The sequence below is a fragment of the Aythya marila genome, assembly GCF_965140915.1.
Source record: "Aythya marila genome assembly, chromosome: W".
Lineage (NCBI taxonomy): Eukaryota > Metazoa > Chordata > Aves > Anseriformes > Anatidae > Aythya > Aythya marila.
This window is the reverse complement of record NC_139081.1, coordinates 18,156,221-18,173,342: the sequence shown is the minus strand read 5'-3', so window position 1 is coordinate 18,173,342 and position 17,122 is coordinate 18,156,221. Positions and strand designations below refer to the sequence as shown.

Here is a 17,122-nt window from a genome sequence, read left to right as displayed (position 1 = left end):
CTTAAGGAAATTTCAGCTTCGATCTCTGAATCAATGCCAAAGTCAGCAGCACTTCTCCCTCTTCTCACTGGTTCACAAACTTAAAAACACAGGGGTGGAAGGGGCCTACAAGATCATCTACTCCAACCATCCTCCTATCACCAATACTACCCACTAAGCTACTAAATCATCTCGTAGCACCTTGTCCAGGCGCTTCTTGAACGCCGTGAGGGACGGTGACTCCACCACCTCCCTGGGCAGGCTGTTCCAGCACCTGACCACTCTGAGAAAAAAAGCTTTTCCTGATATCTTATCTAAATCTCCCCAGGCGCAACCTGTGGCCATTTCCTTGAGTCCTATCATTAGTTATCTGGGAGAAGAGTCTGACCCCCTCCTCATCATAACCTCCCTTCAGGAAATTGTAGAGTGCAATGAGGACTCCCCTGAGCGTCCTCTTCTCCAGGTTGAACAAGCCCAGCTCCCTCAGCCGCTCCTCGTAAGACTTGTTCTCCAGACCCCTCACCAGCTTCGTCGCCCTTCTCTGGACTTGCTTGAGCACCTCGATGTCCTTCTTGTAGCGAGGGGCCCAAAACTGAACACAGTACTCGAGGTGCGGCCTCACCAGAGCTGAGTGCTGATCACCTCCCTGGTCCTGCTGGCTACGCTATTCCTGATACAAGCCAGGATGCTGTTGGCCTTCTTGGCCACCTGGGCACACTGCCGGCTCATGTTCAGCCAAGCATCGATTAACACTCCCAGGTCCCTTTCCTCTTCACAAGTCTTCTAGCCACTCTGCCCCAAGCCTATAGTGCTGCACGGAGTTATTGTGGCCAAAGTGCAGGACCTAGCACTTGGCCTTATTAAACCTCATCCCACTCACTTCAGCCCAGCAGTCCAGCCTATTCTGATCCCTCTGAAGGGCCACCCTACCCTCAGGCAGATCAACACTACCTCCCAACTTGGTGTTGTCTGCAAACTTACTGACTCAATCTCCTCATCTAGGTCATCAATAAAGATTTTTAACAAGATAGGCCCCAGTACTGACCCCTGGGGGACACCACTTGTAATGGGATGCCAGCTGGACTTAACTCCATTAACCACTACCCGCTGGGCACGGCCCTCCAGCCAGTTCTTTACCCAGAGAAGAGTATACCTGTCCAGGCCACGGGCAGACAGTTTCCCCAGGAGAACACTGTGGGAGACCGTGTCAAAGGCTTTGCTCAGCATGCAAAAGGGCAGCATTGCCCTAGCACAGGAGGTGTCTCCATCCTTCCCTCTGAAGGATGAGAAGAGCTCAGAGGTGCCTTCAGTGGAAGCATGCTAAGCACCTTAGCTCCTCGGGGGACTGGGGCACTGGAAAGTGAAAAATTAAGACACTGAGAAATTAAGCTATTCAAACAGGACTGTTTAACTGAAGGCCTCACCCTGCCATTCCCCAGCACTTGAGCACCAAAGGTCATTTAACCAGAACTACTGAAAACTGGCTGTGGAGACAGATCTGGAGAAGAAACAGGCTGGAGAAAAAGTAGGCATTGCGTCACACACACGTGCATCCCGTAGGGGAAACATCTGGATCGATGCACCATCACTACTGGCTTCTTGGCAGCAATTTATTTTGGAGTTGTCAGGAGGCTTGGTGCTTTTCAGAATCTCCTTTCCTAAAACAGGAGCCCTGTGTGTATATGCACATGCATATGAACGCAATACACTGTCCTCAACATTTAACCTCCCAACAGAGCCTATGCGGTACCAGCAAGGTTGAAATCAAGGCTTGCTGAAACCACAGGCACAGTTCTCTGACTGCAGCTCAGCCCAGGCAGCCTGCCCACCTTCCAGGGATGGTTTTGTAAGGAGAGGTTGTGCAGGGAAGCTGCTGCCTTCAGCAGTGGCCTCAGCACCTACCTGCCACGCTGGGAGGACTTTCTCTATGTCGTTCAAGTTGATGCTATCACTGTCCTCGTACTTCCCTTTTCCGATCCTGCAGCAGGAAGAAAACAAACAAAAGCATGATAAACCTCGCTGGAACCTACGCTAATGTTCTATTATGGCACATGGGAAAGATTAGTGCTTACTGCAAAGGACTCTCATAAAAACAAAGAGGTTCTCTGAAGCAAGTATGTTGTGTCTCCAAAACACTCCCATGTGGGCACAAAGTCATTAATACCAAATGAAATGCTTTTCCCAGCCCTATCCCCTGCACTAGTGACTATCCATTCACCACAGCATTAAAATACTTTTGGTAACACCAGCAGTGAGAAAACCAAAGGCAGCCCTGAGCAGTAGTTTTAGATGATTCAGTTCCCAGACTGAGAAAAACTAAACAGCCCACCGTGAAGAAAAAATGGGGACAGAAAAACCTAATGAAAAATGCTTCTTTTGAACTGCTGCTCATTTGCCAGTCTCTGCAGGAGCTCCTGTTCCCCTGCTGGGAAAGGTGGCGGTGAGCAAGCACAAACACAGATCTCAAACAGGAGAAAAGCGGTAAACAGAAACCAATACGAATGTAAACATATGTTTTGAAACTTCAAAAAAATCAGGGTGAGAAGCCAAGTATTAAAAGACCAAGTACATAGTTGACAGGGTAAGGATAATTAGCAAGTTTTGCTTGTATCAAGAAATTTAAAAAAATCAATCACATAAGGCCTGCTACTAGCTGAATGCAGAGAAAATGAAAACAATAAGAAAAGAGCAGTAAACATTGTTCATCTGCATTTATAAAGAATTTGAGTGATTTATTACAGACAAATGTTGATGTATTTTGTGGTCAATTAGTGACAAGATATTGTTCAACAACTTACAGAAGGCAGAAACTTTGACAGCTGTAGGTGCTAACATTCAGTGTCTTTAAGTCCAAGGACAACCGATATCGGTGGAATTACAGTAAATGTAAAATGAAAGAATGGAACATGCTAAAACATCAAACCTGAAAAATAGCAAGCTGAATGGAAACCTCCACAGCCCAGTGGGGCAGGCCCTAGACTTGTGAGATTGCAGAGGAGCAATAGGGGACTAAACTGAAGGTAGTGGAGGACTGGCATTTAACTAACGCCTTAATTGCTTTATGAAAAATCAGGTGTTCAACAGGTGGCTTGACTTTCCATCACAAATGAAATTGCTGTTGTACATAGCTGGTGTCTCTGGCAGGACCACCTGGGAAGTGCCATGAACCATGGAGCCCATTACATCTTATTTTACAGAGGGCCCCTCATCCTATGCTTCAAAACCATCTATAGAGGCAAACATGAGCTGTTACCTACTGAGGCACTTAGAGACTCTGAAATTCAGTGTTACTCATGTTGTTTCAAATATTCTGAAAATTGCAAATCATAAATATTTACAGGGCAGAAAAAAGCCTTATACGGTCATGTGAGTTTGCCTGTCACAAACAGGTATGGGAGCCTCCTGCAGATGCTGAACCTGGGCTGAGGTAGGATTGTGAACCCAGACTGGCTCATACTTTGGCAAAACCAATTTACCAACAGATAAACTTTGCTGAAAGATTTCTATCCCTATGCCTAAAATGGCACTGAGAAGTCATTTGTAGCCTTCTCAACCCCATCTTTTAAATCCATTTTTATTTTTATCATCCTCTATGGGAAGAAATGACTAATTACTAGGAAAAAATATCAGAAAAAATATTAGATAAAACGTGGATATGGCACTTCCTCTATTCTTTCTTTAGCTGAGATGTGCAATGAGTTCCATCAGCAATGAGTTGAAGCCTTGTCATAACTTGGGATAACAGAACGGGTAACACTGCCCATATCTGTTAACAGCACTGCCAGTGCGTTAAGCACCAGGACTGAGTAACAAGGAGAGTGCTTCTCAAGTGGCAGAATCTGCAGAGAAATGCAAATTCTCTCATCAGCATCAGTGAATCTCTTGGTGTCTATGTACATGACCAACGCATAGCCAAAGAAGAATCCAGCAACACTGTGATAGCCCCAGGAGGCTGTAACCACCAAGATGAGCTACTTAATGTTCTCATAGTTACATGCCTAGCAGGAAGGGAATGAACATTTCAATCTAGATGGACCATATTGATGCTCTGCTCTTCCCTCAAGTCTTGCTGGGGAGAACAACAGAAGCGCTTTCACTCACTGGAATTGTAACCAGGATCTTTCCCCCAATATTCAGAGATGCTTAAATCTAGGAGACATAGCCTGGAGCCCACATAGTTTAAAAGCTGAACTCTTTCAAACAATACAAAATACAGCAAACAGCTCTGCTCTAACCCAGAGCTGGTTGATAGAGGAGCCAAAGAGACTGATCATGAAGTTCTCAGCCCCTATATGTGGTCCAACACATCTTTTCCAAGTCCTCTGTTTGGGCTATGCTATCAAGCCAGCATTCCCACTTGTCGTGGTTTACGCGGTAGATTTTCCATCCCATTTTCTCATGTCCTCTCCATGGTCTCGTAAGTAAAACCACAGGGTGGCACGGGGTGAGTACCCACCATATCGTCTTCCTTGTGTGGATGAACGCCTACCCCTGATAGCTGAGACACTGCTTTGTACAGGTGGGGAGGAGAATAATCTCTCCTCAAGTTGGTGAACCTTTTCAGAAAGTTTCTCCCAAGTGTTCTCTTTCGGTCGTTGGACACTGGTTGGTTCAGGTGGGGAAGAAGATAGATTCTCTTCAAGTTGGTGAACCTTTTCAGAAAGTTTCTCCACAGCTGAGACGCAGGCCTGTAAGGAAGAGGAGAGACTTTCTTCGTACTGCCGGAGTTGTTTAGCCACTTCATCCACTGTGGGTTCCTCATCCTCTTTCCAGGCCATTATTGCCAACGAGCTGGCATATGATGATGGTGCACTCCGTACAAACTTCCGCCACATGGGTCGCGTACACCTGACTTCATCTGGATCTGTGGATGTTTGTCTGAGGTCTGGATCCTCATAAATCACTTCCCGTACGGCTAATTCCCTCAGATACTGGATTCCCTTCTCCATAGTGGTCCACTTGCCTGGTAGACATAAAAGTTCTTCCTTGAAGGGATACCTTTCCCTCACAGCTGAGAGGAGACACCTCCAGAGGCTGTGAGATTGTGCTCCATCTGCAATTGCTTTGTCAATGCCAGCGTCTTGAGCAAGGGATCCCAGCCACCTGGCTTCCCTGCCATCTAATTCCACACAATTGGCTCCAGAGTCCCAGCATCGGAGCAGCCAGGTGACAAGCTGCTCACCTATACAGCGACCAAAATCTTTTCGCACATCTCGTAACTCACACTCGTTTAGGCTTCGGGTAGTTACTGTTGATTTTTCGGCATCCTCATCTTCCTCCTCCTGAATCCTTGATGGCCCAGCGTCATCGTCGTCTCCATACCTAGATTTGGCAGAAGACTCTCTGCGTTCTAAACGACCTGAATCTCTATACCTTTTTTTCACCTTCTCTACAGGGGCAGCTTGCACTGCTACTGCTCGTTTCTCTGACCTTGTTACAGGGTCTGCCACAGAGGTTGGAATACCCTGTGCAGGGTCAACTTGCACTGCTACTGCTCGTTTCTCTGACCTTGTTACAGGGTCTGCCACAGAGGTTGGAATATCCTCTGCAGGGTCAACTTGCACTGCTACAGCTCTTTTCTCTGACCCAGCCACAGGAGCTGGAGCAGCTGCAGGAGCTGGAGCAGCTGCAGGAACCGGAGCTGGAGCGGCTGCAGGAAGTGGAGTTGGAGCAGTTGCAGGAGCTGGGACTGGAGCGGCTGCAGGAGCTGGGACTGGAGTGGCTGCAGAGTTCACCGTAGGGGTCACAGTGGCCGTTGGATCTGTCACGGGACTTGGAGTGGCCGCAGGGTCTGTCACTAAGTTGATAGCAGTATCAATGGCAGCTCGATAGGCATGAGCCAGGCCCCAGCATGTTACAATGATTTGTGTTACTTTGGAACTGCCAGAATCATGACACTTTTTTCTCAAGCATTCTGCCAGTTTTTGAGGATTTTGCAGTTGTTCAGGGGTGAATTTCCAAAACACTGGGGGTGCCAACTGCTCTAGATGCCTGCCCATATCCTCCCATACTCCCTGCCACCCACAACTATACTGCCTCCGGGCAGATCTCCGGATGAGCTTCCTAAGTAGTTGTTTAAGCAGAATCTGAAGCGCATTCAGGAGGCAGAACAACAAGACTATGCTGGTCTGAGTATCCCAAGGATATTCAATATCTTGGAGAGCTATTGTAATAAACTCGGAGGATAAGAGGGTGGTGAAGGAGGAAGGCATAGTGATCAAGGAGGATACAGGGGTGGTGAAGGAGAAAGGGAGAGTAATCAAGTAAGAAAAAATATCTTCCCCTTTCCCCTCCACAGATTGATTCCCTAATGGAAAAAAACAATAGGTATAATTGCTAATAGTTTCTAAGATACAGTTTCCAAAGTACAGAGTCGACGATGTTACTGAGTACAAATACCAAGTTAGAGTCATGACCAGATATCTCATCGTCTCATAAGCCATTGCTACAACACTCAGTACCATAATGATCTGAAACCAGGGCCCGGAGAGGATAAACAACATGACAGAGAGCAAATACGGAAAATAATGTACTATAATACTCAATTTGGAAAACAGGCGCAGCACAGTTGAGATTAAAGCAATCAGCATTATGACAAGTGACTATTAAGCAGGTTTAATACTTAAACCAATTTTAGTTTAACACACTCTGGTCAGATCTGCCGTTATCTCAACCTTTCGAGCCCCACGTTGGGCGCCAAAAAGACTGTTGTGGTTTAACCCAGCCGGCAGCTAAACACCACGCAGCCGTTCGCTCACCCTCCCCCTCCCTCTCTGGGACGGGGGAGAGAAATGGAAAGTGAAGCCCGTGAGTTGAGATAAAGACAGTTTAATAGGACAGGAAAATAATAATAACAAAAATAATAATAACAATAATAATAATAATAATACAATGGTGATAATAGGAAAGTAATAATAATATGTACAAACAAGTGATGCACAATGCAATTGCTCACCACCCACTGACCGATGCCCAGCCGAACCCCAATGTCCGGCCCCCTCCCCCAGCTAGCCACCCCTATTATTGTTTAGCATGATGTCAGATGGTATGAAATACCCCTTTGGCTAGTTTGGGTCACCTGTCGTGGGTCTGTCCCCTCCCAGCTCTTACTGCACCCCCAGCCTGCCTGTTGGCAGGACAGAGCAAAAGGCTGAGATGTCCTTGGCTTGGTATAAGCACTGCTCTGCAACAATTAAAACATCGGGGTGTTATCAGCACTCTTCTCATCCTCATCCAAAACACAGCATTCCACCAGCTACTAGGAAGAAAATTAATTCTGTTCTAACTGAAACCAGGACACCACTGCAAAGGAGAGGTTATACATCTTGCTGGAGAGCATCATATCATTTATCTCGGGATAACTATGCACATGCACAGCACTCACCCTTCTCTGTCTATGTGAGGCAGTGGATGTTTGGTGGTGTTTCGGAGCTTCCTGTGAAACTGCGTGAAATCTAGTTTTTCAGGCTGCAAGTCCCATGTTGCACCACTAGGAGAGGAAAAACAAGGAGAGAAAGAAAATCAGTGCCCTACTAATTAAACATAACCTCACTGAAGAGCAGATGGCTCACACGAGCCTGTAGACGACGAAAGCTGGTACTTTGGAGGCTGCACTCCCTGCTGCAGAGCATGCTGCCACAGGCCTCCAACCTTTACGCTGCTGTTACGCTAAGCCCATAGTTTTGATGTAGACTAATGATGCAGCATACGCCTTGCTAACTGCACTTGCTTTTTATAGCAAGTGCAGCTAGCACTTTTTATTGCAGCAGATGCTGGTCCAGTCCATGCAGTGCAGATGCTCTAGGGGCCTGGAGCAAGTCCCAGGTGGGAACACATGGGAACACAACTGCAGTGCTTCAGGCACAGCACACAAATGCATACAACCAGACAGAAAGCATGTTTCACTGCTCGAGCTGGGCAGCACACTTGGTTTACCCATGCTGAAGCAGCAGCTCTTCTCAGCAGCTGCAGAGCAAGGCGTGATCATACCGCCACTTCATGGAAGAGAGTCCTGGAGCAGGAGCTCACAGCTGCCTCTATTTCACCGGTGCAGCTCTGAGATGCCTGCAAATAATCATATCAGTACCTTTTTCAGATGTTTGGACTGCAAACCTCTCCTAAGCAGACACAATGCTTTGAATACGTTGTTGGTGCTTAGCATCGTGGACTAATCATAGAATCACAGAATCTCTAGGTTGGAAGAGACCTCAAGATCACTGAGTCCAACCTCTGACCTAACACTAACAGTCCCCACTAAACCATATCCCTAAGCTCTACATCTAAACGTCTTTTAAAGACCTCCAGGGATGGTGACTCAACCACTTCCCGGGACAGGCCTAACAACCCTTTCGGTAAAGAAGTTCTTCCTAACATCCAACCTAAAGCACCCCTGGTGCAACTTAAGCACATTCCCCCTCGTCCTGTCACCAGGCACGTGGGAGAAGAGACCAACCCCCACCTCGCTACAGCCTCCTTTAAGATACCTGTAGAGAGCAATAAGGTCTTCCCTGAGCCTCCTTTTCTCAAGGTTGAAAAAGCCCAGCTCCCTCAGCTGCTCCTCGTAAGACTTGTTCTCCAGACCCCTCACCAGCTTCGTCGCCCTTCTCTGGACTTGCTTAAGCACCTCGATGTCCTTCTTGTAGCGAGGGGCCCAAAACTGAACACAGTACTCGAGGTGCGGCCTCACCAGAGCTGAGTGCTGATCACCTCCCTGGTCCTGCTGGCTACGCTATTCCTGATACAAGCCAGGATGCTGTTGGCCTTCTTGGCCACCTGGGCACACTGCCGGCTCATGTTCAGCCAAGCATCGATTAACACTCCCAGGTCCCTTTCCTCTTCACAAGTCTTCTAGCCACTCTGCCCCAAGCCTATAGTGCTGCACGGAGTTATTGTGGCCAAAGTGCAGGACCTAGCACTTGGCCTTATTAAACCTCATCCCACTCACTTCAGCCCAGCAGTCCAGCCTATTCTGATCCCTCTGAAGGGCCACCCTACCCTCAGGCAGATCAACACTACCTCCCAACTTGGTGTTGTCTGCAAACTTACTGACTCAATCTCCTCATCTAGGTCATCAATAAAGATTTTTAACAAGATAGGCCCCAGTACTGACCCCTGGGGGACACCACTTGTAATGGGATGCCAGCTGGACTTAACTCCATTAACCACTACCCGCTGGGCACGGCCCTCCAGCCAGTTCTTTACCCAGAGAAGAGTATACCTGTCCAGGCCACGGGCAGACAGTTTCCCCAGGAGAACACTGTGGGAGACCGTGTCAAAGGCTTTGCTCAGCATGCAAAAGGGCAGCATTGCCCTAGCACAGGAGGTGTCTCCATCCTTCCCTCTGAAGGATGAGAAGAGCTCAGAGGTGCCTTCAGTGGAAGCATGCTAAGCACCTTAGCTCCTCGGGGGACTGGGGCACTGGAAAGTGAAAAATTAAGACACTGAGAAATTAAGCTATTCAAACAGGACTGTTTAACTGAAGGCCTCACCCTGCCATTCCCCAGCACTTGAGCACCAAAGGTCATTTAACCAGAACTACTGAAAACTGGCTGTGGAGACAGATCTGGAGAAGAAACAGGCTGGAGAAAAAGTAGGCATTGCGTCACACACACGTGCATCCCGTAGGGGAAACATCTGGATCGATGCACCATCACTACTGGCTTCTTGGCAGCAATTTATTTTGGAGTTGTCAGGAGGCTTGGTGCTTTTCAGAATCTCCTTTCCTAAAACAGGAGCCCTGTGTGTATATGCACATGCATATGAACGCAATACACTGTCCTCAACATTTAACCTCCCAACAGAGCCTATGCGGTACCAGCAAGGTTGAAATCAAGGCTTGCTGAAACCACAGGCACAGTTCTCTGACTGCAGCTCAGCCCTAGACCTGCACTTCCCTAGCCCTGCTGGCCACACTGCTGCTTATACAGGCAAGGATGCTGTTGGCCTTCTTGGCCACCTGAGCACACTGCTGGCTGATATTCAGCCGACTATCAACCATCACTTCCAGGTCCTTCTCCGCCAGGCAGCTTTCCAACCACTCATCTCCCAGCCTGTAGCTCTGCTTGGGGTTGTTGTGCCCCAGGTGCAGGACCCGGTACTTGGCCTTGTTGAACTTCATGCAGTTGACTTCAGCCCATCGGTCCAGGCTATCCAGATCCTCCTGCAGAGCCTTCCTACCCTTGAGCAGATCGGCACACGCACCTAACTTGGTGTCATCTGCAAACTTACTGAGGGTGCACTCAATACCCTCGTCCAGATCATCGATGAAGATATTAAAGAGGACCGGCCCCAGCACCGAGCCCTGGGGGACGCCACTAGTGACCGGCCTCCAACTGGACTTGACTCCATTCACCATGACTCTTTGGGCCCGGCTATCCAGCCAGTTTCTAACCCAACGAAGCGTGCGCCAGTCCAAGCCAAGAGCAGCCAGTTTCTTGAGGAGAATGCTGTGGGAAACTGTGTCAAAAGCCTTGTTGAAGTCAAGGTAGACCACATCTACAGCCTTTCCCTCGTCCACCCAGCGCGTCACTTTGTCATAGAAGGAGATCAGGTTCGTCAAGCAGGACCTGCCTTTCATAAACCCATGCTGACTGGGCCTGATCGCCTGCTTGCCCTGCAAGTGCTGTGTGATGACTCTCAAGATAATCTGCTCCATGAGCTTCCCTGGCACTGAGGTCAAACTGACAGGCCTAGAGTTCCCCAGGTCTGCCCTCCGGCCCTTCTTGTAGATGGGCATCACGTTTGCTAGCCGCCAGTCGACTGGGACCTCCCCCGATAGCCAGGACTGTTGATAAATGATGGTAAGCGGCTTGGCCAGCTCCTCTGCCAGTTCTCTCAGTACCCTCGGGTGGATCCCATCCGGCCCCATCGACTTGCGCACATCCAAGTGCCGTAGCAGGTCGCCAACCATTTCCTCATGGATAGTGAGGGCCACATTCTGCTCCCCATCCCCTTCCACCAGCTCAGGGTACTGGGTATCCAGAGAACAACCGGTATTGCCGCTAAAGACTGAGGCAAAGAAGGCATTAAGCACCTCAGCCCTTTCCTCATCTTTTTGTAACTAGGTTTCTACCCGCATCCAGTAAAGGCGAGGAGGAGCGACGTGAGGCCAGTGCCCAGCTGGGCACACCCAGGATAGGCACGTGCGCAAACCCTCCTCTCAGAGCGCTTTCAGATCAGCTTACCTGAAGGAGTCGAAGGTGTTGGCAGCCCAGATGTCAGTGCCCAGCATGTCAAGGGACCCCTCCTTGTTGCCATTCTAGGAAGGAGGGAAAGGCAGTTACTTGGCAGAAGGTGCCTAGCCCTGCCCAGCATCTCCTATGCCAGCCAGGAGGTGGCACAGCTCTGTGCCCAGCCTTGCCACCTCCACGCCAGCCCAACACAGCCCCCTCGCTCGCCACAAGAGTGCACTTGGAAGACAGGGAGTGACACATGGTTTTGGCCTTTGGGACACAAAGCTGTGGACGACACAGAGCAGACAATGCATTGGTTGACTTTGGCCCCATCCTTCTATCCCCTGTCCACAGTCAATGTGGGTACAAGACCTCCAAGACCCAGTGGGCAGGTTGACATGCTGGCCACAAAGATGCTCAGCATCACAGAACTCCAGGCTGCTTGAGCTGGGAAGGGGACCTCCAACGTCATCTGGTCCAACCAAGGTCAAAAAGGGCCACCTAGAAGCCAGTTCAGGTGGCTCTTCAATATCTCCAGGGGTTATCACCAACAAGCACATGGAAAGCCAACCATCAGTGATGCACGAGGCAGAGCTGCCCAAGGAACCTCCCAACACCTCTGGATTTCACCACAGCAGTGACTGCTTCTTCAAGGAGTCATGGTGACACAACCTGGCCTTGCTCTATCAAAGTCTCAAGGTATGATATAGCACTGTGCTGAAACTCCTGACAGCACTGCGGACTCCAGTTGCCTGGGTCCCCAAGACCTGGTGTTACAGAAGGGAGGGCACAAGGTGCATGTAGGTTGTAGGCATTAGGATAGGAGGAATTGCTAGGAAGCTGCTACACAAACCATCAGAAAGCATCATGCTGAGCTTGCAGGAACATTTTTTTTAACCCACCTGAGAAGCAAAAGCCTTACAGTATAATCAGATGGGAATTATGAGAAACCTCCAATAAACCACAAAGCACCTCTAATTTTGCGGTGCAGCTGCTTTTTAGAAAAAGAGCAATGCAAAAGGAAAAGCATCTAAAGAAAAGACCCCAGACTGCTTCTCGTCCTTCACAGCCCCTTTACACTCACCAGCCTCCACATATCCTCCTCAAAAAAAGCAGGCTGCCCTTATTGAAGTATTCCAGCACAAATGGTTCAGCTCTGGCAAAAAGTAGTGCTGGAGAACGCGGCTTCCAAATGCTCCCCCATCCTATGATTTCCAGGGGACACCACACAGCCAGACTCTGCCAAAGCAATTCCAGGCTGCTTTCAGCCTTGGCACAGGTACAAAAAGCAGGTTCGTCTCCTCATACCCACAACACCCTTGCAACGAGGGCCCAACCAGCCGCAGTTACACTGTCAGGTACTGAGAGCATCTTCAAAGCTGTCAGCCATCACAAGCATGAATGAATATAAGCACTACCCTGCTGTAGTATTTCTGATGGCTCTCCTCAAGGCTGATGTTTCCAACAGGCAAACTATATTTACCGAGTTCACACACACATAAAATCATGATAAACTGTCATGCAGACAACAATTATCAAAGATTAGTATGCAAAAATATTTCTTCTGTCCACATACAGCTTTCCTGAGGAACTGCCATACTCAAATATTAATAACCGAGACACTGAAAAAAAACAAAAATCTAAATGCTTCTCAGTTAAGTCCCAAACCCCAATTTGCCATGAAGCAAGCAGCCTTTTCCCAACATGGACACACATTGTCATTGCACACCACAGACAGATTACAGAGCCATTCCCAACACAACAAACAAACAGATACTCAAACAGGTGCATTGCTCCTCCACCCTTCTTTTTGGTTTCCTTTAAGGGGTGTATGGATTATGATTTTTAACCTCCAGCGATCTACAGGTCAACATGTCTGCACAGAAATAAACTACAAGTAAAGTATAAAACTCCCACGGACAATTATGGAAGCAGAGATTTTATTTTAAGCAAATGTAAGCAAAAATTCTCTCACCAGAGAGAGAAATTAATTCTAAATACTTAAAGGCATTGTCATGCAGCATAATGAAAACACAGATGTCCACATCTTTATAGCATCTTTGGTCTTTATTTCTTCTTTGGTCTTCACCCAAAGAAGAAATACCTCTTCCTGCAGACAGATTCATTTCTCTTCCCATTTTTACAGACATTGGATATTTTAAGTACTTGTTAATGAACTACCTACAATAGGATGCCCTAGGAGTTCAGTATTGTGGCTCAGGGAAAAAGCGTGTGAGTGTGTAACTAGTTGCAATGAGGATGAGATAAATCAACCACAATAACTTTAAACAGCCAAAATTTAGGATAACATGAGAATGGGTTCCTAATGCAACAGGTTGTGTCATAAAACTGTCACCCAAATTCAGCTCAGTGTCCCTTTCTGAACCCTGAAACAAAGCACTTAACAATTAGTCTCCAGAGTTCTGCTTCAAACCTGTTTGGATGTGGCTGGTTCAGCCCCGATTCCCAGCAGCTGGTGGGAATGCTTCCTGCGAAGTGGTGCATGAGGTCAGATGGGTGCAAGCTTTTGGGCAGTGGCTGGATGCTACCACCCCAACTGGGCTGCAGCTCCTAGCCCTCCCTGTGGTGGTTTTACTTGGGTGGACAGCTGGGTTCCACCACGGCCACTCTCTCACTCCCCTTCCTCTTTGAGGAGGGGGAGAAAATATGACACAAAGGGCTCAAGGGTTGAGATAAGGATGGGGAGATCACTCAACAATTATTGTGACGGGCAAAACGGACTCAGAGTAGGGACATAGTAAGATTTATTACTTATTACTAAGTTTTACACCACAACCCCATCTCCTCTGGGAGGTGCTCCAAGTGTCAGCCTGACTCCACAGAGACTACGCCGGGGCCAAATGATAACACAATTTGCCATTAAGTCATGAGTCACTACAGTCATTTCAAGACAAACACCCTTGCCACCTGCGATGACCACCTTTATCCTGAAGGAACAAAGCCCAAGCGAGCTGCTGAGGGAGTGAGCAGCACCCACACCCTCTGCAGGCAGGGCACTTGCTACCCAGCTCCAAGCCCGGTGCTGAGACTCTATAGAAAGGCTTTAAAAAAGCCAATTCTCAAGACTGGGGGGGGGCTGGGGGAGTATTTAGGAAAAGAAGTTACTTGCTGTCAGTTCCCCCAGGACTACAATTATAACAGTGAGCAGTTTTAACTTGAAGCTCCCCATGACCCAATCCTCAGCTTTAGATAATAATTTTCACTGCAAAAAAAAGATTGCTGAAAATTAATTAAGTCACTAGGAAGGATGATTGTGAGAGATGGTGGTGAGAACGTCACAAGTGCTCAGATGCACCCTAGCTTCAGTAAGGCAGCTCCTCCCCCCAGTATGGTTTAAATGAATTTTCATAATCTGCGTCCTGCAGACCCAGTGAACACGCCCAGGTGCCTAAAACCCACACCCATCACTGCCCAGTCTCTGGGAGCGCATGCACAAGCAGGGACAGAGCATGCCACCAGCTGCGTGGACTCTGACTGTTCACTTAAGCATGCAACTTCAGCAAATTCCCGCAAAGTCAGCACTGAAATGCATGCAGCAGCTTTTCAAAAGCTAGCTCAGTGTAACACTGGTTTCTCTCACCACTCCTCATTACAATTCTGCAGCAAACCATGACAAATACAAAACCATGCTCATCATCCCACAATTGCAACAGCATACCTCATCACCATGCTTTGCATTAATGTATAACAGCACCAAGTGGTCAGCCAAGTCTCAGTGCTGTCTAGGGTATACATTCAGGGATTATCCTGTGTCATGCTACTTTTGAAGTTGCACAGATTCCCCCACGTTTCCTCCTTTTCAGCTACCTATGACTCCTGGATGCATAGAGCCCACAGACAGACATCGAGCTGCCCAAAAAGGCTCTGCTTGAAGGCTTTTTGTTGAAAAACACCAGTTTATCAAAACTGAGAAAAATACAGACATTTTGAGCAAGACAATGCTATCCCTGGTCAAAGACACAGGGATATGGCAAGCCTCATTCCCCCCAGAAAGGCCCATGGCTTTTCAAGAACAACCTGCTTCTGCAAGTTGGGGAGGCTGTGCTTTCCTCCATCCCAGCCCTGATCTCCGTAACACCACTCACGATTTCAGACTGCTTTCTCAGTTTCCCCAGGATGCTTGACATGGATGGATGGATCAGGAACACTAGCCCAAACCTCCCAAGCCTGTCCTCCACTTCTGGTACACCAAATGTTTGTGTGTGCAGAAGTAGGTCCCTGCTCAGAGTTCAAGCAGGGAGTGGCCCTAAAACCAAATCAAAATCAAATTCCCCATGGATTTTGCATGGCAGGAAGGTAACTCCCCATCTAGCCCTGCTGACAGCTCTCATGGAAAGCAGCTGGACTCAAGGTCATCATTTGTCACTGCCCATGTGGCATTCAGTCATATACCAATGTAATAAATGACTAAGTCCCAAATAGGATTACAATCAAAGTTTACAATTTATTAAACGAATAGAGGTAAGCAAACACATTTCATCATATCATGCGGCCCTAGCATTGTTACATATTGACACGAATCAGATGAACCCTTTCACACCAACTTTCTTTAGAAGACTCACCAAAAAATAATTACAGGCATCTCTTCATTTCCCCAAATAAAAGTACTCCACGATTTCAAGGTGTCCTGGTTTCAGTTAGGACACAGCTAATTTTCTTCCTAGTAGCTGGTAGGGTGTTATGTTTTGGCTTAGGATGAGAAGAGTGCTGATAACACCCCGATGTTTTAATTGTTGCAGAGCAGTGCTTATACCAAGCCAAGGACATCTCAGCTTCTTGCTCTGTCCTGCCAACGGGCAGGCTGGGGGTGCAGCAGGAGCTGGGAGGGGACAGACCCAGGACAGGTGACCCAAACTAGCCAAAGGGGTATTCCATCCCATCTGACGTCATGCTAAACAATATATAGGGGTGGCTAGCCGGGGGAGGGGGCCGGACTGCTCGGGGTTAGGCTGGGCATCGGTCAGCGGGTGGTGAGCAATTGCATTGTGCATCACTTGTTTTGTACACATTATTAGTAGTAGTACTATTATCATTATTATTATTATTATTATTATTATTATTATTATTTTCCTGTCTTAATAAACTGTCTTTATCTCAATTCACGGGCTTCACTTTCCATTTCTCTCCCCCGTCCCAGAGAGGGAGGGGGGAGGGTGAGCGAACGGCTGCGTGGTGTTTAGCTGCCAGCCGGGTTAAACCACGACACAAGGGGAAAAGCACATTTCCTCTGCACTAAGCCAGCTGGCTCGAGACTTCTTTCCCAACAGTAAGGTGCTTGTCATGCTTGAACAGCCCTCGGGGCTGAAGGACAGACAGCTACATCCCTCAGCAGCCAGGTCACAGGCTATGCACAAAGCAAGTAGGTCTGGCAGGTAAACTCCCCCACGGCCAGGCACTCACACCTTACATGTAGGCACATACACAAGCCACGCCATCAGGAGGACACCAGCGATGAACAGCAAGCACAGGATGCGACTGGAGCACCCCACAGTTGGCTCTCACCGTGGCCACCAGGAATACCTTGGTTGGTTGCCTGAACTGGCTGCTTCTGCTGCAGCTGCCAGACCTGGATCCAGACCCGTGCCTGGAGCCCGACCCCAGCTGGGATCCTGCGCTCCCACTGCTGCTGTGATCCCACTCTTCCTGGAAACAACAAACAGCTGGCTTTAGTCAAGGGCAATGCCGTCCTGCACCCATAAAAACCGCTGAGCTGGCAGAGCTTGAGCCCCCAGGCCATGTGCTCAAGCACCTAGAGAAACATGCCCATGCCTAATGGCCCTGTTTGGGGGTTTCTTTGAGCCCTTTAAAGTATCTGGATGAAATTTTCTCATACTTACACCTTGCAAAGAGATGGCACTGTGGGAAGCTGAAATGGTAATAAGTTTTGGCTCTAGTGCTCTAGTTCACTAGTGTATGCACGGGGAAAAATACTACTTACCTCCTATGGCTTC

At 48.2% G+C, this 17,122-nt stretch overlaps 1 protein-coding gene across 2 annotated transcripts in view; it reads right to left on the bottom strand.

Annotated features, from left to right (window-relative positions):
* LOC309889567 (CBP80/20-dependent translation initiation factor-like) overlaps nt 1-17,122 on the bottom strand; it is a gene marked incomplete at its 3' end in the record, with an annotated part of 155,751 nt that overhangs the window by 115,863 nt on the left and 22,766 nt on the right. For both annotated transcript variants that reach the window (XM_082782433.1, XM_082782434.1), the window contains exons 3-5: nt 11,163-11,236; nt 7,364-7,468; nt 1,882-1,957 (exon numbers count right to left, since the gene is read on the bottom strand). In XM_082782433.1, coding sequence (XP_082638559.1) covers nt 1,882-1,957; nt 7,364-7,468; nt 11,163-11,236 — 255 coding nt within the window. The remainder of the gene's footprint in view (nt 1-1,881; nt 1,958-7,363; nt 7,469-11,162; nt 11,237-17,122) is intronic.